A 21,906-nucleotide genomic window follows, 5' to 3' on the forward strand; every position below is an offset into this window, starting at 1 on the left:
ACACTGCTCCAAAAGATGTGAGGTCTGGGGCACCTCATAAATCCTGATCTTTTTTGGCATGCAACTGTAAACCTATGTAGGAAGGACCTGGAATAGGCTCACCCACTCATCACTGGTCACTTAGCTTAGGAACAGGCCATTGGAAATCAGACACTTAACGAGCAAGGTTACTGTTTCCCAAGAGAAACTTTGCATTCTGCATTTTCAGAGACACTTCAACTGACTGAACCTGAACCACCTCAAAGACTACTTCTCCATCTCTCCTGTTCCTGCTAGGAATGATTTCTTGGGGAGTGAAGGGGAGACAAGAATTCTTTCTTAATCATCAGTGTTTCGCGCATTAAAAAAATCAAACCAAGAATGCCCCAGCAATTAATGGAAGCAGAGAAGAGTCACCTCCTTAGTGGCCTTTATAAGCTCTAAGACAAATAATATAGTGAAGAGTGTGATATTAATGGCATTAACAAATCAAGATAAAAATCTCCAGTTCAGCAACTAAAAAAGAAAAAAAATTCAGCTAAGCCCTGTGGTGACATTTCACATTACCAGTTTTATGCTGGTTTCCCAGCAAGAAAAATGCCAGGAACAATTCACCTGGCATAGCCTTGCTGCACATCTCCTCCCCTTCTGTCCCTTATGTAGGGTAACCCAGACTACTTCAGTGTGATCATTAGCTACATCCTAGAGAATGCAGTTTTTCCTAGAGCAGAAGAATTTAATGGGTTATGAATTTGACCAAAAAAAAAAAAAGGAAAAAAAAAAAAAAGAAGGAAAACTCAGCTGTAGCATTGTACCCAGCCACTAAACAGTAATTATATCTAGAGCAGTTTCATTTTCTTACAATTCTTGATTACTCGTTATTGTAAAGCCTACTTTGTTTCAGAACTGGCCAATTTATCCACTTCATTCCAAAAGAAATCCACCAGCTGGGTATTTTAAAAAAAGCACCAAAAAAAAAAAAAAAAAAATTGGCATGTACCCCTAATTTTAAAATGTTTAAAAGCTGCTTAATAATTTTTAAGTGTCTTGTACTCAACTAGTCTTTAAATATTTTGATCTTATGACAGCTTCTTTCTCACAATCCAAAGTAAAACTAAAATTAAGGATTTAACATTTTAAGCCACCATCTCTATCAAGAAGAAAGCAGACTTGTGCTTTCTTGAGCAAATGATGAAAATAGGATGATATATCACACTCCACAAAGCTACAGTTTGAAAGCTTCAGATATTGCAGGCTTTTATAGCCCGAAGTACCCAGCCTCACTGTAGAAGGTTTCTGATTAAGACAATTTAGAGACAGCAGGAACTGAAAAAGAACAATAAACCAGACATATGAGTTCTTACATTGAACTTCCTAGCTTCAATTGTAAAGTGAGCCTGTAGGTTTTAACACTGTATCTAAGCTGAATACTGCTTTGTAATGCTGCTATTTCAGACCTTACTTAATGAATTTTCTAAAAACCTGCACTTAAATTAGTACTTAAAAGCATTTAACTTTTGAAGAATATTCTTTCTTGAAGAATAGCCTGGCAAATGAAAATGTTATAATCCTTTGTAACAGGTTACAAATGTAACATTTTATAAAGTTACATAATGTTACAAATAATATTCTGAACTTGCAGTTTATCACATTTGATACTAATGAAGTTATATAATACATAATCATAAAGCGATTACACCCCTAAGACAAGCTGGAAGTGTTCTGAAAGCTGGACAGTAATACCTTCCCATTAACTACACTTGCTCTAAACTAGCAAACTTTAAAATGATGTTTTCTATTTTTACAACAGAAAATTTGGGGTTTGCATTGTAATTGAGATGTCAGTGGCAAAGAAACCATCTCCCAAGAAAATAAATAGAATGAAAATGTATTTCCAAAAGATTGCTGTATATACAACTGCATGTTACTGTCATGGCATTCAATCACTTAGACAGAAAATAGCACTTTGGTGCCAAGTTCTGCCACAGATGTAGACATATAACTAACTGAGGGCAAAAATACTGAACAAATCTGAGGACAGAATTGTCCCTAACAAAGGTAGCATTCATGAACACCTAGACGAAGGTCTTTGGCTACCTAGCAGACCTCCTGAGCCCCTAAAGCAAACTGGCACAATATTTTGGCTCCCACTCAAACAATGGGCCTGACATCTTATGGTGATACTCATTTGTGACATCTCAGTTCAGAGTCCTACAAGAATCACTTTCAGCTGAGGTGTGTAATCAGTCTATCAGTAATCATTCTGTAATCATTCTGTAATCAGTTCTTATTCCAGCAATAGTTATGAGAAAAATCAGAAATTACAGGTGCACTCTATTTATGGTACATGGCACTGCATATAGGGCAAAAAAGGGAATGCAATGATTAACAACTTCATACATTAATTCTATCATTTCAGGCGGAATTGTTTTGGCTTTAGTTTGTGTAATGTATATCTCTTCAGTTGAAAACACTGAAGAAGTCAGCTAGTGCAGAAGTGCAGGAAGGACATCTCCATCACTTCTATCTCATTGAAAAATCATCCAGAGCAGACCCAAGGAACAGGCTCACCTCAAATTTCCTGAGGTGCTGAATTTAAAGCTGGTGCCTGGTGGTGTGGAAGTTGCTACACTGCACCTAACTCTCCATACCCTAATCTCTGGAGTCAGGGAAAAATCTTGCCATCTACTCACTGTGTTTAACTCGAGAGCAACCTGTACTGTGCTTCAACACGAAAGAAGGCTACTGATGTAGAAGAATTTGTTCTATTTGATTATTGGGGCCTGTCATAGTCAGCTCAATGAAATGTAGCTGCAGAAGGCAAAACCAACCCAGCTCAAACTAAGGCTGGCCACTGTTCATGAAGAAATACAGGAAAGAGAAGTAATTCCAGCAGAAGAAATTTAAAATAAGACAGCCAGAAGTGCTGTTATACAAGTGCAGCCTCTAGTGGTCTGTCTAAAATCACTGAAAGTCAAGTAAAAATTATCTTTTAAGCTCTTGGCACTAACAGCTGCATTTCACTCAACACACTTCATAGCAGCAGCACAGCCTGTAAACAAGGAGGCACCTTTCTTATTGATGCTTACACTTCGAATCTGATTTTGAAAATAAAAACTTCTTCCCCTCTCCTCCACTCCCCAAAAAACAACATACATACTATTCTATAATCTAATTAATTCTATACTGAAATTCTGTGAATAGATAGATTTTTAAATGCACATTAAAAAACCCAAAGCATTGAGACCTTCTCTTTATTTTGGTTTTGATAGTTACTGCCTTCCCTTCACAGAAACAGATGAAGCTGCACAGGAAATTAAGAAAATCTGTGCTTCTGTGTTGGAGCTGAACCTGTTAAAGCTTCATCATTAGACAAGGTTCAGATAAGAAATTTGATGCATTTCCCTGCCTCAGCTATGCACCTTTTTTTTCATATTTCTCCACATTCCAGTTAACTCTCCCAAAATCTTATCCAGTGCACCACTGATGAAAACCTTCTCTCTTTCCTTTCCTATTATGCTTACTTTTGGTCTCAGCTGTTATTAGTTCATGCCCCAGACATGTCTAAAAACACACTGTATTGCAATTTTCTCAGGACCGGGGAACCATCAGGTAACCAAAATTGCATTTTAGGATCTCTCAGCAAGCAGGCAAAGAAGAATTTAGATGAATGTTGGGTTGTGAGGTGGCATAAATAAAAACCCTCATAGGCAAGTGGTTATAATTTGCTCATAAAGCAGAAAAGATGAGCAGAATTATGCAGACTGGCAGAGTGATACCATGAAAACAAATGCCTTTTGCCACTTTATAAGCATAGGCAAGAATAATTACACATAATGTTGTGTCGGTGACAGGAGATCTTGAAAGCCAGATAAACAGGAGAAAAAATAATGAGAGCAACTTCAAAGAGCTTTGTCTAAGGGGTTACTAACAATTCAAAATTCCATCCAAACTTCTCATCCAAACTTCACAATGATTGTAGGCCAGACAGCCACAAGTGGTTTTGTGTAGTGCCTGATATGAAAATTCCTCAGTCACCAGGACTGTGACAACAGCAGCTCACAGGACCATGGTAACAACAGCTCACTGCATCTGCCAGCAGACCAAGAACCCACAAGCAAGATGGGCCACTATCAGAGATGTTCTATCAATGAGGCAAATGCCAACTCACTGACAAACAGGAGAGTTGCCATCCAGTCTCGGTCCCAAAAGCAACCAGAGGTCTTTATCCTGCACAGAAGGAGGTCTGTTGGAATTGTGAGATACAAATCCAAACATATTTACTTGTAATTCTGTCTCAAGCACTGCTTGTGTTCCTCAGCCAAATGGAGAGCATTGGTACACACCTTATTTATTTTAAAATATTTATGCCAATTTATATAACATACAAGCCATATTTCTCTTTTATTTCCCCACTCAGATTCAAAGATATGGGCATCAGTATCTTCCTTGATTGGTCCCTGTATCTCCTCTTTAGTCGTGTGCTCCTTTAGGTCCTCAAATCAGCCCCTCTTTCACTTTCACCAATTCCTCCTTAGACATGATGGATTGGAAGACAGTAATGCTGGCTATATTCCATCATATATGCTGGCCTTCTTTCTGCTCCAAAAAGCTTATGCTGTTGGGGGAGAGAAGCTGAGGGAATGCAGCCATAGTTAAAAATAACAGTTAAAGTGTCCAGGCATCATCATCTGCCTGGGCCTGGACATCTGCTTGTACCACATGCACTTACTGCCTTTCCATGTTACCCATCAGCCTTTTTTCCTGGTAACTTCATAGAGTCATAGAATGACTTGGGTTGAAAGGGACCTTAAAGATCAGCTAGTTCTGACTGCCCAGAACTTCACACATTTTATCCCATCAATGAACTAAAATCAGAGTGACCTTAATGCATTTTTGCAGGTAAAAGAAAAATTAATTTAACAAGTCGTTGCTTAACAGATCCTCTTTTAGTGTGTGGAATTAGGTAAAATAAGTGTTTTTAAGGAAGAGTTGTAATTTTCTAAATGGAAAACGCAGTGTGATTTCTTCAGGTCATACAGAGCTGCTTTTAGAAGGACTGTCTGAAGAAAGACAACAACTTTGAGGACTGATTTAGACTTAACTACAGATGGCTGAAGTAGGTCACGTTATCCTGGAGGGACAATTAAAGATAAATAGGTCAATAAAGGCAAAAGGGCTCCATGTTGGTTTAAGCTTAAGTAAATTGAGCAACAGAAAGCCCATGCAACCCTCATTTTAGAACTATTAAGTCAAACTCCATAAAGGCATTGTTACACCTATTCAGAACTGCGATATTGGAATTACACTTATCTCCAGGACACTGCAACAGCCATTAATGCTACTGCACAAAGTACTGGAACAACCTTACAGGGAATGCTGCATAATTTATTTTAGAACTGTGCCATTACACTTAAATAGGGTGTTGAATTTTCTGAATTTAATACTGGGCTGATGTGTGATGGTCTAGAATTTTAGTAATTAACTTTCACAATTTTACAGTGCTTAATTTACTTTGTCTTATTAGCAGACTAAATTTACCACCGGATAGTGCATGTCATACATACTACATAAATCCTCTAAACCCTAAAGGTGTAAGTGGGATTTAAAGACTGGAAAGGCTTTACCTGTACCAGCCTGAGCTTTAAAACAAGTTTAAAGCAGTTATAAGGTGGACATCGAAACAAGTGTAAATTGTTCTAAACCCAGTAATAATTCAGACTCTAAGTAACGATTTGGGCTTTGATCTTAATCTTGTGAGGGTATGTATCTGACACAAAAGCTTTGGACTACCAGTTAAATTTAAGATACAATGCTCTTACTTCAAACCTAAGACCTTATATTTCCTGTCTGCTTACAGCAACATATGGTATTTACAACTGTTTGGCAGCTGTGCTCTGAGAAAGGAAGGGTACACACAGCATGACAGATTTTGCTGGAAGTCCTGGGATATTCTCACTGACAAATTTGAGGGGCTGCCAAAGTAACAGCAGGGTATAGGTTCCATATCTTCAGCCTGGATTGTAATCCAACAAAGACGAGAACAGGGAAATTAAGCACAGCTGACAGAAATAAACTCTGAAGCTGCAAAGCTGTTGCTCACATGTCAGTATGAACTATCAGGGCATCTGTTTTTTAGCACTTCCTTTCCATTATGTGGTGATGTTCAACCCTGGCACTCTATAAAACGAAAGTAGTTAACTCTTAGTGGTGGGCTGCCCATTCAGTTTGCAGATAAATGAGGAAACACAGGCAGTTACCCTCTGACACTGGCTCTTCACAATGTCTGCTGGACCCTGATGGACTTACAGGCTCAAAACACAGCATTACCCCAACACTGCTGCCTCTGCTTTCAGAGCACAGTGGTGGATCTATGCCAAGGAGACTGGCCAGGCCCAAGCTGTGGGAGCCCTGTGCTCTCCTGTGTCCCTTGCACTGAGGTTTGCTAGCTCCAGCAACATCCATGCCATGCTGCTGCATGTCCTTCTGGTCCCTACCTAAATCTAGCTCATCATGCTTTGCTGTGCCCACACAGATGTGAACCCACTGAAAGGCTTAGCACACACCTTTCTCTTTCAGTTTTCCAGTGTTATCCCAAACAATGGGGAACTGGTATAGCAAACAAGGAGGGGTCTACCAGAAGCTTAGCAAACCCTAACAAGTGAGCTTTTGAACTGTCGGACACCAACACTTCCAGAGGTCATCTCGTTCTGTTCCATTACTTGGACAGGATGGCTCCCTAGTTTCCTACACCACAGACTACCAAAAACAACAGGATTTTTTAGAAGGCCACGTGATGTTCAAGCATTTGTAAATCTTCAGGAATCTCAAAGAAGGGGACACTCTCCCAGCCAGGAAACTGACGGACACCTTTCAAAACAGGAAACTGCTGAACATGCCAAGTTAACCTGAGTTATGCTCAAGATCATGCAGTAGAACAGAAGGGCGTTACAAAGAGAAGCTGTACAAGGCTCTGGCAGAATACAAGTAAAAAGGTCCATGTATCATGTTTAATCAGCAATATGGGACTCAAACAGGCCATCAAAAACTGTTCTGAATTTTCTAATCTACGCTACTTCTTATTTCTCCTGAAAGGGATTTTGTGTTTAAGACTCACTTTTACACTTTTAAAATATTAGCTTTCCAATCTCTTGTGACCACAAGAATTTTAGCTTGCTTTCTTTGTTCAAAGATGAGCCTATATGAGCAGCAAAGAAAAGCATTACAACTATACTCTTTTGTTCTCAGAAACAGCATATTGTTTTCTAATTGCAGTAGAAACGGCTGATTAGCCAGAAGGAAAAACATATGTTGAAAAACACTGTCTAGTTAGGTTTTTTTAACCACTGCAACTATCTATTAATTTCTTTCAGAGCAAGTTTTCATGCTACTACCCATAATTGGTAAATTCATATTTCAACAATGTATACACAAGCTAATAAAATACATTTCAAGAAACAGATATGATGGAGAGAAATTAAATATGAGTAACACCTGCTTTCAAGGTACACTGCAAATCTTAGAAGTCTATTTACTAGGATCAATAGAAAAATGAAAAAAATACTTTCAAAACAAAGAACACTGAATGCCCTGAAATGCAATATTAAGTGTAAAGCTGGCAGCTATTTCAGAAGCCTTTTGCAAACCTGAATGCAATATTCTTCCTTCAGCCTCAGTAAATGTGTGATGTAAAAGGTACATTGCACAGGTGCCTCTCCCACTGTACAGTAAGAATTATGGTGTTTGGAGGTTGTCGGTTTTTTACTCAGCAAGAGAGGACAACCTTGATCTGCATGGCCTTTTTTTCCTACCGAGCTCAGCAGTCCTCCCCAAAGGACTCACAGAGTGAAGTAATAGGAGACGTTCTCTGCAGAAAGAGAATCAGACCAGCTACATGGACATTACAAAATCTCAAAATATCCCAAAAGAATGCAAGACATGGCTGACTGTCCTCTACTGAAACCCAGTTGAATTTAAAGTTGTCACCTCTTACAGACACTTTATCTAGAGGCATTACCGTAATCAGAAACTCCCTCGATAAGAACTATTAATTCATGCAGACCAATATTTACATGTTAACTATTTGTACCAATTCAGCACTTCAGTTAAACTACTCTTCCTAGAAAGTATTGCTTTACGTACTGCCATGGATTCTCCTACTTGGGTAGCCTATGTATCTTTCTAAGACAATTCTCACCTTTTTAATACAACTTTATCTTGTATTTCAAGAACAATAAAAAAAAATATTACCTGCTTACAGGAAAAACCTGCTTCAGAAGCATTACACACGTACCATTACAACACGTATTTCACTACCAAAACAGAAGTTATAAAAGCATTAACTTTTACAGTAATCTTTTTTACAGTAATCTTCCACTGACTATTGTACTCATCCTTAATCCATTGTTTTTTCCTGACAAAGCAGCGACCTTTCAGCACACATAGCACATGACTGTTGTCACACATTATGTCAAGAATTTGTATGGAGTATTTTGAGATTACTACAAATCATATGTTAGACACCGTATTTTATCTCGCCATCTATAGAACACAAATTTACCTTGCAACATTAACAACACCCACCTGAAGAATATGGTTCAGCTCTCTGCTTAATGATATACAGTTGCACCAAGGTTAACTGAGTATCTTTAAACTGAGATGAGGTATTCCCTTTCCACTGTGTCCTTTCTTAACATCCTCATGTATCAGGCATGCTAATAACTTTACTATTTACACTATTCTACTCCATGATCATCTAAGTTGATAGCATGCAACTTTCAATAGTTCTATTCCTAAATGCAAGGTGCCCCACAAGACATTTATTGTTTCATGATTAAAGTTTACTGTGAAAAAGACAAGAGAAAGTTCACATAGAAAAAACCTGCGAAACCCAGTGTTTACATAATACAGAATAAGGACACCATAAGAGGTGACAAGGTCATGTTTATCTATAAAATTAGAAGGAATGAAAAGGTAGGTTGAGAGGTTTCAGTTTTTCCTCTTTCAATGAAGTCCTAAGCTAGCCTTCTTTCACTTGGGAAGAGATCTTGAAAACCTGAACTCACTGCTAAGATTTATTATACCAGTAAATATATTATTAGGTGAACTCTACTGCAGAGCACAGAAAGGTCCTTTCTTATGAGGCTCTTAGTAGCTCCTTACTGTCATCCCCATGAAATATAATTTCCCTTAACATGCAACTCCAGACAGTCAGACAATGAGGTTTGAGTTACTGCTGCCAACCCCTTGCTGTGATCTTGTACAGGGCCAAGTAGCACAAGTAGTTTTCTGAGGAACTGGGAAGGCTCCAGATGTGTCAGTGCTCTACAGTCTGTGCTCTTAGCAAAGTCCATTTCCCCTTAGTCTGTCAGAACAGCCAAAATACAGAGTTACATATCTGATAAACTAAATGGCAATAACTTGGGAGAGCAGTCCACGCATAAAAGCTGTGGGCTACATTTCCATCCTTTCTGTTATTCTGTACTCCTTACACGTCTTTAACCAATTTACAAGCTAAAAAACCAACTGCCTCCACTTCCCTCAAAAGCAGCTTCCAAAGCACCTAAAACAGTATTTGAATACTAAGATAGCAGGAAAAAACTACAACATCTTTAACAGCACTAGAAGTATCCCAATTCAAGAACAACTGCAGCACTGCCCCTCTTAGGGTTATACACATATCAATATATATAACATATCAACAGCAAAACATCCTTCATAAGGGGATGTATGCTAGCATCTGGCTAGTGTCATTTCTGTAGTTTTTCATTTCTATAAACCTGCACAAGGGCTCACAAACACAATTTTACACAGTAAGCTTCTAATATTGCTAGTGAAGATAATCAGATAAGCCCTTTGAGATTCTATTGATTCTCAGACACAAAAAGGTTGCACGTTTATCAGGATCTTAACAACAGCATTATTTTTACAAGATTTGAAATTGAATTGTCGTCACTTTAAACCTAGAGAACTGTTATATTCACAATAGTGAATATCTTAACATCTAGACAGCTGGGTTATCTCCTCTGTTTACAAAGAACAGTCATCTCTCTCTAAATACTTTTGAATTAAAGAAACAAGAAAATCCTTGAAGAACAGCTAGACTTAAGGAATGACCACTTCTAGCTCAATACTCACAGAATAATTGTTGTCAGGTAGGAGCAACTGACAGAAAAACCTCCAGAATATCTGCTCCTGTCAATGTGGTGTGCTGGGATGCCTCTCAGTGCTCACCCACTATACCAGACACTGTTTGTTCTGATCAGAATTTCTCACAGGACCCCCACTCTGTGCCAAAGTTCAATGGGCCACCATGAAGTGCACCACCAAGGACTTTCAAAAGGAGGAGCAGATGTGAATTTAGTATATAATTATTTGCAGAAAGAGTACCCAAGATAAGATCAAGGGATGCTTAGCACCATGCAGTTTAACCACCATGAGGATAAACAAAGAAAATGCAAAAGCTGGCTTTTAGCTTCAGAGTTTCATTCCACGATAAACTAGGGATTAAGAAGTACAACCAGGAGGGGCTGGTTACATCAAGTACAATTTGATGAGGGTGCACTGTTGGCGCCCTCCCCCTGCCATGTAGTCCTGGGAGAGAGGCCCTGGGGAGACACGGGGTTTCCCTGCCCCTGCTCAGCCTCGTTCCCCATTGGTTGGTTTGTGTTCCCCTGCGCAGGCAAGGACCCTCGGGTCCCGTGATTGCCTCAGTTCCTCGGCAGAGCCCCGGCCATGCGGCTGGAGAAATAAACATCTCTCTGAAGTATCTACCAAGAATCGGTCCATATATATTTCTTTTCCACGGGCCTTGTTGTTTGATATGCGTGTTGCAGTATCTGCACTGTAACAAATGGTAGAGAAATGCTGGCAAGACACCGATCCCTAAGGACAGAAAATTTGTGAGTAAAAACCACTCTAGATCTCTTTTCTCGCCTTCGTTTGGATATTCTCTCTAAATTATGGAGGAACTGTGGAAAGACTCTTGGCTCTCAGAGCCGCATATGGACATTTATCTTAAACTTGAAAAGATTCTTGAACAACAATTTGTAAATTTTAGCTTAATTCAAGCTCAAAAGGAACTGAAACATTTCCTTTCATGGTTGTTTAAGAACTTTTTCTACGTTTCTTGGGATTTAATTCTTACCAAAGACCTGGAATACCGTTTGGACACAGTTAATTTCTGAGTCAAAATATATGCCGATGGAAGACTATTTTCGTGAATATTATTTAATTACCGAGACTGTTGAGCAATGTCAGCTGTGTCCTGGCGAAGGGAAGCCTGGCTCAGGGACCATGTGGCCTTGGCCACGTGGACTGAGCGCTCTGTGAGCAGCAGCGAGGCAGTTCCCGCACGTGGGCAGAGCGGCGTGAGCTGCAGTGTCGGCAGCGGAGCAAGGTGCAGCAGGAGCGGGGCGAGCCGGTGGTGCCCGCCCGGCCCCCCGCAGTGCATGGTGGAGTGAGCCCCGTGAATGCCCGACCAAGAGGGGCGGCGGCTGGCGGCAGTGAGCGGAGCCGTGCCTAGCTGAGATGCGCACTGGAGCAGGGCGCGGGGGGGTTCGTCGCTCGGGGGCCCGGCTGAGACGTGGGTGCGGCGCCCGGCAGCGGCAGCGAAGCTGAGAGCAGAGGCAGCGGTGCGCAGGCCTGGCCCACGCGGCCCCAAATGCAACCCCCAGAAGAGCGTGCAGGCATGAGCAGCCCCGACGGCTCCAACGCGGGAGTGAGCGAAAATGAAAGTGATACCAGGAATGCAGTGAGACAGAAAACAGCAGCCACTCGGAAAAAGGAAAAGATCACCGTAGCTAAAGTTTTAGGAATAGTAAAATTGTATAATGTTTAACAAAATTACGGTTTTATAATGAGATGTGACAACCAAGAAGACATATTCATTCATGGAAATGCTATTAAAAAGAATAACCCTGAAAAATGCATCCCAAGCTTGGGAGATGGAGAGCTGGTGGAGTTCAAAATTGAGCAAGGTAGAAAAGGGTTACAAGCAGCAAATGTTACTGGGCCTGGCGGCATTCCAGTCAAAGGCAGCCGTTATGCAAAAAATCCCAGCAGCTTCCCTACCCACAGCCTACTTTCCCCTTTTACCCTATACCCAATACCCTCTCCTAAATTTACTCCATCCCTGGTTTATTCCCAATCCGTTTTTCACCCCATGGCTTCCCTATACAATTCCCTTTCCCTACAACTCCTCTCCGATGCTGAGGGGGGGATGAAAAGGGGGAGGGAAGAAATTAAACCCTCTCCTGCCTCAGTTTCCCCACAAAGCATGCCTGGAGAGTCCTGTCTCCCTTCTGTCAGCCTTAAGATGTTCCAGAGAATCTGTTAGGACATTCAAAGACTCAGGAGGGTGGCTTGTTTTGTTTTGAAACTGTCCTTGTTATCTCATGTTTACCCAGTTGTTTTCAATGTTAAGTTTTAAATCTCTTTTGGTTAAAAATAAACGGGTGAAATGTTGGGGCCCTCCCCCTGCCATGTAGTCCTGAGAGAGGGGCCCTGGGGCAGAGACACGGGGTTTCCCTGCCCCTGGTCAGCCTCGTTCCCCATTGGTTGTTTTGTGTTCCCCTGCGTGGGCAAAGGACCCTTGGTCCGGTGACTGGAACAGTTCCTCGGCAGAGCCCCGGCCATGCGGCTGGAGAAATAAACATCTCTCTGAAATATCTACCAAGAATCGGTCCATAGATATTTCTTTCCACAGGCCTTGTTGATTGATATGCGTGTTGCAGTATCTGCACTGTAACAGTGCACTTCATCTCCTGCTCCAGATCCTTGCCAAGGACATCAGACAGCACATATGCGTACAGTTCCCTGAGGAAGTCTATCTCCAGATAAAACATCAGGCATTATTCACCTATCTTTGAGCAAAATAATCCAAGCACTTTCTTACCCACCCAGCAGCCCACCTGCCAAATGTAACAACTCAAAGTGGATAGAAGAATTCTTGGCAGGACTAAGTTGAAAGTCTTGTTTAGGGTGAGGCAAAAGACCTGCACAGCTTTGTCTTGTTGATGCATCCAGTATCGTCATCACGGAAATAGGCTGGTCAAGCATAATTACTGTTATTTAATTCATGCTGGCTACTCCCCATCACCTTCCTCTTTTATGTGCCCAAAAGTGTGTTTTAAGAGGACTCCATAATTTTCTCACGGATCAAAGTGAGGTTGACCAACCTGTAGCGCTTCAGATCACTATTCTTATCCTTTCTGAACATGAATGCAGTATTTACCTTACTTTGGTCATCATGGTTTCTCTAATCTCAAAAAGCTTTCAAAGATTGTAGAGAGCAACCTTATTACGACACTGGTCAGTGTCCTCACCACTCTCAAAGCAGCTCATCTTATCCCAAACACTAGATTTGGGTCAAGATTTCTTAAGAGATGCCTTATTTTGTCCTCAGCCATTGCTTGTCATTCATGTCCTCTCTCTGAACACATAGGCTGGGGAGACACTCTCAGAGAAGACTTAAGTGAAGAACTCAAGTGGCTCAGCCTCATCTGTGTTGGCTGCTACTAACTTGCCCAGTCCATTCAGCACAGGTCCACATTTTCCTTGTTTATTCCTGTACTGCTAAAGCACTGGAAGTTTTTTTGAGTGATCCTTGATGTCCCTTTTTTCTTGTCCCTCAGCTCCAGGTGTTCTTTGACTTTTTTGACGCCATGCCTACATGTTTGGACAATGTATCTACATTCTTCCTTTGTAGCCTGTCCCTGCTTTCACCTCCTGTATGCTGCCTTTGTAGTTCAGCTCAGTCATAAGTTTGCTTTCTGACAGTGGGGTCAGTCTCCTGTTACGTCTATTCACATTCCAGGACGTACCATTCTTGTACTCGGAGATTGCTGTCCTTCAAAACTTGGCAGCCTTCTGCAGCAGATTTACGCTTCAGAACTGCCTTCCTTTGTATCCCACCTACCAGTTCCCTAAATAAGCCCAAAATCTGCTCTCTTGAGGTCTAGGGTATGTACTTTATTCTGCTACTTGCCTTCCTCACCCCCATCAGGATTTTGAGCCCACTCTTGTTTCTTAACAGACTGTCAACAAAAATCATGATGTTTATTGAGCAGCCCACTGATAACACTACTGTGCCCTCTAAGCGAGTCAGAATTAATCCCTGAGCCTGCTTTGCACCCTCAGGCAAAGCTCTGGAAGTCTGCAGAGACTACACATTCAGCTAAGCCAGGGAAACAGCTCAAGTGCTGAGGACAAACCTCTGTATGTAGCTACAGAGTGTTCCCTCACTGAGTAACATCCTGAGCAGAATCCAGGAATTAGCATATTCTGCCAAAATTATACATGTGTTCAACTGAAACACTGAATATTGCATTCTAAGACACAGTGAAGACCAAGAGGACAATGTCCATGATGGAACCTATACCCATACATACCAGGAAGTAATTTTCTGATGAAATATAAATAGCAGTACATAATTCATCTAACAACTACCCTAGACAGCTGTCACTAACCAACACTTACTGACACTACACCATAAGCTTAATTTTCATTTTCTTTAATTAAATACTAAGCCTGACTTTTACACCACATGTAAGGGATCGAATGTGAAAAGTCCCTTAGCAGATAAAAGGTTATTTTCTTCTAGACAGGTGCTCACCTCGGAATGCTTGTCAGGTAGGTAAGGACATTCTGAAACTCTTTTTCAGGGATCTCGCTGAAAGCTGGATAGTCTGGAAAGGTGATAACAGGGCAGCCATCTCCCCCTCTTCCACCTACAAAAGAAGCAGCAAACGTGTTTACATGGAAGTCTCTTTACCTAGACTGAAACTTCCCAGTAATGAAACAACTGTATTTTTTCTCTTTTTTTTTCTTTTTTTTTTTTTTTTTTTCTTTTCTGCAGGGCTCATGTGTGGACAGTTTATTCTGGACAGTGTCTCTCTTCTTCAGTGCTTAGGAAGTTTTATAGAAGGAAATTTGTTACACCACATTAGATTTTTTCTGGACAAATGCCTTGGCACCTGTGAACAGTTCTGACACCAGATGGCAGTGCAACTTTCTGCTGGTAAATGTCAATTGCAAGTAAGTACAACCAATTGGGAGAAAGAAATCAACTAATTTAAAACCAAAAAAGTTAATTCAGAATTAAGTAGGCAAATCCCCATCTTGAACTGAACTCTGCTGGCTACTACTCTGCTCAGCTGGCTGTTTTGCTTCCAGGTTGGTGAAACAGAAGGGGGAGAACATTAAAAGAAATGGGCGTAGGTGTTTCAAATGAGATTTCCCATTCCTAGATTATGTACAGAAGGTAAGGCAGAGCTGAACAGCTACACTGCAATAGAGCTGCTGCTGAACTAGATACCATTATATGTATCTTTCCTGGCATTTGCACCACTGGGTAGAATTCACAGACACAATGCTTCTTCATGGACTTCACACACATTCTTACATGCAAAATGTAATTAGTTCTTTTTAAAGGCATTATTAATGTTTCATGTCTTTAGCAAGTATATATTCATAAAGACAGGTAGGACAAGGGGCTTGCTGAGCCCTTGCAACTGCAGGAAGTTAATTGTTCAGGGGTGGCAGGAACACACTGCTGGGAAGTTATCTTTGCTTCACAGTTCAAGAAGAGAAGAAAAACAAAGAAAAATAACAAGGATATTTTTTCCAGCCTGGAGATCTGATAACTGTGCAGAAATCAGCATTAAACTGTATTAACAACACCAATTATGAGAGCAATGGTGATTTGTGAAGATTATTACCCACTTTCAGTGCCTTTGCATCTAACCTCCCCAGAAAAAGAAAGAGAAATATTTGACCTCAGATACATTTGATAAAAGAAATCACAACTTCCCTCCAAACCACATGTAATTAGAAGAGCTCAAATAGTATCTTTATGTTAATTTGTGGTGAATCTGATTTTCATTTACCAGCTTACAGATGGCATGGTGCTCTCACTGTGAAGCTCTTGGAATCAAAATACATGAAAAAATAATGTGCTCTGGATGTATTTAAACAACAATAAAATGCAGCTATTATGCAAATATCACAAGTTTGCAAACATGACCTTTATGACACATCCAAATATGGCAACACTGAGTCAAGGGAGCTAATTTTAGCTATACAAATATTCACAACACAAATATAAGTTAAGGCCAAATTTGATTTTATTGGTTTTTGTTCTACACAGGCTCTTATGACTGAAGCATTTTCCTCTCTTGTTAAAAGCATGATAATGATTATTTCTGTTGCTTATGAGGTGTTCTGCTCTCTCTAGAGTATCTATTTTTAGGTACAATCATACATTATTTGTGGTATCTTCATTGGTTACTGGCTTTGTTCTACTTAATTTTTATAAATAGGACATAAGAAACAAAAGAACAACAACAATAGACTTGCAGGACATGTCCTAAAAGCAGAAGCCTGGACTATGACCTTCAGGAAGTTCCCAGACCACCACCGACTGTCAAGGGCAAATAGAGCCATCCTGCCTGGACACTGCCCACCAATTTTCAGTTTCTAGTATAGTCATCTGTGTTTATCTTGGGTGGAGATGACTCTGCCCTGACCTGAGCTGTTACAAGGTCGTTCTTCACTGACTATCTTTTCCTTCAGTGTTTCCCTGCTGGGACACTTGAGCACAGATATACCTTCAAATGCTCCTTAACTGCTTTTGCCTATCAGACCCTGCTGCTCAAAAGAGTTTAGGGCAGAGTAACCTGAAATGCTACACATAATAAATTCTGTAAATTTCAGCTTTAACAATACTGACTTACAGAAGCTGCTCTCTATATTGTAACTTTAAATAGATGGCCATCAAGGGAAGACAAGTCACTCTAGCAAAAGCAGTCACTGCTTTAAAGGAAGCATTTATGAGAAAAGGGCATGGGAAATAAAACAAAGTAAAAATCCTACATATTAACTGTGTTTGTATTAAATAATAGAAAAAGCAGAAAGTGAGTTTACTTTTTAAAGTGTCCTTTATTTCTTAATTTATCTGATGCAGCAAGAAATTATTTTTTTTCCTTTATTCAGAATCATTGTTTTCTTCTTCATTTTTCTTCACCTCTGCAGAAGCAGCATTATTAAATGTTGCACTGTTTATTATGTTTAATAAACACAGTTTATTAAATTAGCTGTGTAAAATGTGATTTTCTTCTTTTCATCCAGAAGTAAATCAAGCCACAGAACTTAGGATGAGGAGATAAAAAAGAATTTTAGGAAGCTAAGAGGGGTTTTATTGTCGTTGATTTTTGTTTTAGTGGTAGGGAAAGCATTCAAGTGACAGAACCCAAACAATTTCACTTCTCTTACCCTTTTTGAAACACAAGTTTAAGGCAAAAAAATTCAAAAATCTTATTAAAACCAATTCCTATAATAATCTTCCAGCACCTCAGGATTATATACACCTGATTACAAAGAAAAAAAAAAAGACACAGACTTAGATGAATCTTTGAGTGCTAAAATTCATGAAAATAATTCAAGGTGTGCAGAGTAATTTTCAAAATGAGTTACTGGAATTTTAATCACTATACAAAAAATTAGTAATTTAACAGCAATATTTTAATAAATTCAGGTCAGTTGGTACAGTGACCACATCTAGCTACCCCAGTCCTAATCATTGGAAAATCACCTCTTTCACATTCCCCTCTAGCTCAGAGTCCTGAAATTCCAGCTACAGCTGTTGAACAGCCTTAACTGATTTGCTGGACAAGTTCTGTCCACAGAGGCACACACAAGCCTGCTCTCCTATTTCTAATCTTATACAGGGATGCACTACCAACTGGAATTTAATAGTTTTATGTGTTTTTAAGACAGTCCAGTACCTGAGAGCATTAAGAACATTTTCTTAGTCTAATCTTAACCTTTTATTTTTTTAAACATAAATTTCTGAAAGTATAACAAATCCCCTTATTTTTGTTTAAAAAATTATGAACACTGTTCTGGCTCCATGAATGTCAGATTGAATGGATCTAGTGAAAGATGCCTTTATCCATAGCAGGGTAGGGATAGCCTAGATGATCTTTAAGGGTTCCTGCCAACCCAATCCATTCTGTGATTCTATGAAAATGCTGAAATACATTCAGCATAATTTCTCTATGAAATATTAAACAAATGCCACTTGAGTGCCAGCTTTAGATTTTGTTTATTGCAAAGAGCAGAAGACAGTGGATAGCATCAGTCCTTAAGTGGGTGCAATCAGTCTGCAGACATTTTACCTGAAACAATTCCCAAGAATTTCTTGATGCTTGTCTCATAACATGCAGCTGTAAGAAACATTGTGCAAGTGAGAGGATTATTGCTTTCCAGGCTATAAATGGAAACACCATAGAAGTACAGAGGACTGAAGCTCATTTCAGCAATTAAATAAAATAAAAACACCATAGCACTTTAAACTAAGCAGATCTGCTTCCACCCTACTTCCATGAGATTCATTAACAGAAAACTTTGCTATCAACTCAGTTATACATGACTTCAGCAGCCTATTTACATGAAACTTCTTTAACAGATTTAGTATCAAGCAAAACACAAATTGCCTCCATAAAATGGAAATTTTTCAGGGGATAAACCACTACAATTCTAGCAAAGCCCTGTTAGGTAGAGCTCTTCTAAACAGATCTACAAGTCTAAGGTCAGTTTTTACAACAGCGTTTCGGAGAAACATGCATTTTAAAAACATTGAATTGCACTAGATCCACAGGTTAGGCAGCAAAATTACTTAACTGTGCTTAGAAAATAGCACTTCATGTTCCTAACTTCTGAACACAATTAACATCAGCAATAGCATCAGGTACTAAAATTATGTGTACCCAGACCATCATGGTCTTGTGGATGAAAAGAGTAGAAAAAATATCCATGGAAAACTATCTGTGCTATCAGCTGGTAAATGATGAGACTGGTAAAGTTTCCTTTAAGTTCAGGTGATTTAACATTTATTCTTTATATTCTGCTACATCTAACTTTTCCCGTCACAGTTGCTATCTCTTCTGCATCTTTTTTTTTTTTTTTTTAATTAAGCAGGTTGGGTGATAGAGAAGTGCTAACCCAAGGAAATTGCACAGTATTTTAGAGAAATTCTAATCTAGAGGCACGTTAATGACTTGGTATCTAAGAACAATCTCAAATTAGACATAATTAATATTGTTTTTAATTTTAAAAAGCATTGTCAGGAAAAATTGCAGAACTTGTGAATTGTACAGTTGCTAAAAACCACACACACAAGTGCACAGGCACACACAAACACAAAGAAAAGGGTAATTCTCCACAGCCCTGTGAAAGACTTGCTAGCTGTTTGGGGTTTTGTATGGACAGCAAAATTTGGTGGCAGCAAAAAAAATTGCCCAGACTTACTTTCAGGAAGGATGAGTAGGAGATTTTGTAATGTTTCCCTAACTAGTCTGCTCCCGTTTGCATAAAAAAGGTATTCCCAAAAGTACTCTGACCACCCCCACCAAAAGGAAGTAAGTAGTTGGATATAATTAGATGACAGAGCAAAGAGTCTTCTGGCCTGATTCTATAATGCAAATGAAATAGTATTTGGACTATGAGAAAAAATATCATCTCTATGTTGATCAGTGTGCACACACAAGATCCAAGAGCATTATCCTTGTTGAATGGCTCAGACCTACAACTTCAGTTCAAAAGACCCTGCTTAAAAGTAATCTTGTTTGCAGTCCTGTCAAAAGTGAAGTCCTCACATGATTTTGAGAAGGGATTACTTCAGATTTTTTTTTACTATTGTAGTGGTTCAGCTATTATGCTTGTACATTTCTGATAAGGAATTTCTCCTTTCTGCTTGCATAAGATATTTAACTGGATAACTCAGTATTTGAAATTACATGTAGACTTCAATTAGGGAGTGAATAAAAGCTTCACTGCATATCCTCTGCAAAGAAAAACAGATTCAGGAGGAATTTATTAAAATGTTCTTTTCTTGAGATGAGAGCGAAGTTTTACTTGTTTAACTTCACAAGCTGCATCTTGTCCAGGCTGATCAGCAGCAAATATACTGGCTTAAAAACTGGATTGCAATAACTAAATTTGCATCTGAACATACTTGAACTGGAAATCTCTTAGCCAAGGATTCATTTTTTCCCTTTCTCTTTTTCTTTACTACATTTTTGGTTTGATTTTTAAAAAATCTCTACAGACAGTAGGTTTAGCACAGTGAATAAAAACAATAGTTAAGCTTACACCTGTGCAAGGCAAAGATTGATAAGCAATACCTCTCCCAATGTCCATACACAACATAGATACTGTCTATATTATATCAGCAACAAAATAGCACTTCTTGTGCTATTTTGTTGGATATTTTGTTGCTATCAGTTGGATATTTTTAACCAACTGTTCCAGTGGATGTGGTACAGGATCCACACAGAAATGCTCAAACATAATTTTACAGACTCAGCAGCCAGAGCTACTTCAATGGGAACAGTTTGACCAGTGAGGTGTTGTCAAGTCATTTCCACAGAAGAAAGCAAGAGCACATCCAAGAAAATAAAGTTAGACAAACCGAAAAGCTTACTATTTACAATGATAGAGGTATAAGCTTATATGTTTAAATTTATAAATCAAAGGTATAAGCATTTTGAAAGCTAGTATCAATGTTAAATTTTTCAATGGCAGGAAAAACAATGAGGAATCAATAGACAAAAATGCAAATAGCATGAACTCATACTTGTATTTCCTTTAATGGAGACACTTTGAAGTTGTTCAACGCATAAATAGGCATTCAAAGGAAAGGGAGTTAAATACCTGGTTCAGTACTCATGGTGCCCAAGAGTCTCATTTGCACATCACATAGCTTGAATGATTTAGGATGCATATCAACATACACAGGTGTCTGTATGCTCTTCTCCACCTACATTTACTTTAACACACCTGCACACTACGATGGCAGATAGACACAAGGCTGGGTGGGTATGAAAGTCACACAGCAATCACGGAGAGAGAACATACTTATGAAAGAAAATATAAAATATGAATAAAAGACTGTGAGGAGTACATAAGGATACATAATACATTTTCCAGAGACTTTTAAATAGACCTTACACTGTCCTTCATGGGATAAAACCCAAAAACAAACAAGGAAAAAAACAGGCAGAAGACCCTTTTCAATGCGGAAGAAAAAGTGGTTGCACGAATACTAACTAAAGAAAGCAAAGGTAAAAGAATTGAGACACTGAACTGTGTAGACACAACACTTAGTATAGCCTAGCAACAACAAAAGAGTAACAATTTTAGCAAAGATAAGGACCTTGTTCCACAGAAAGAAAAAACTCCAAGGCAAAAAGTAAACAACTGTGCCTGAGGTAAAATATTAACTTCAGGGTTTATAAACTTTCTGTGTGAATGACTAATTACAAACCTCATCCACAGCTTGCCCCAACATCAGATTTAAGCTGAACACAGCTGCATACATGCTGCTGGGCAAGAGCGAGTCTGTAGAAGTAGTGAGCACCTTGATTTCATTGCACCTTGTTATATTTACTGACAAACCGAAGCATTAGTGGAAGTTTTTGCTTTATTTTGTTTCATTTCAAGGCTAATTTGGATGTTCCTGTAGCATTTCTATTCCAATCCAGCACAATGAGGGACACGAGTAAGAAGTGACCCCGATTTAGACCAAAACACAGAAAGCAGCTTGGGAAGGGCTACAGCCTTTAGCCACAGAAGCAGACTAGGTTTCATTCACTATTCAAGCAAGTGTCCCATGAGACCTAGACACATCCTATTAGAGAAACTAAAGCAATTCTCAAGTACACATTGACTTGCTGTTGAAAAGCCAACAACTAAAATCAGAAATGCATCTAAGACATTCAGCAATACCTACAAATATGTTATTTTACCTAAAGCATTAGTAATCTATGGACTTCCACTTTAAAGAGTTTTATGCCATGTCCTTAGATTCTATTTCCAAGGCAACTTAGTAATAAGCAAAAAAGTCCCATTCACACACGCTAGGAATGT

The 21,906-nt window shown here is 39.3% G+C and overlaps 1 protein-coding gene across 14 annotated transcripts in view; it reads right to left on the reverse strand.

The window, feature by feature from the left end:
* MCF2L (MCF.2 cell line derived transforming sequence like) overlaps window positions 1-21,906 on the reverse strand; it is a 156,920-nt gene that overhangs the window by 43,127 nt on the left and 91,887 nt on the right. For all 14 annotated transcript variants that reach the window (XM_048327860.1, XM_048327831.1, XM_048327850.1 and 11 more), the window contains one exon: window positions 14,594-14,708. In XM_048327860.1, the coding sequence (XP_048183817.1) occupies window positions 14,594-14,708 (115 nt within the window). The remainder of the gene's footprint in view (window positions 1-14,593; window positions 14,709-21,906) is intronic.

This window comes from Corvus hawaiiensis, chromosome 2, assembly GCF_020740725.1.
Source record: "Corvus hawaiiensis isolate bCorHaw1 chromosome 2, bCorHaw1.pri.cur, whole genome shotgun sequence".
NCBI lineage: Eukaryota > Metazoa > Chordata > Aves > Passeriformes > Corvidae > Corvus > Corvus hawaiiensis.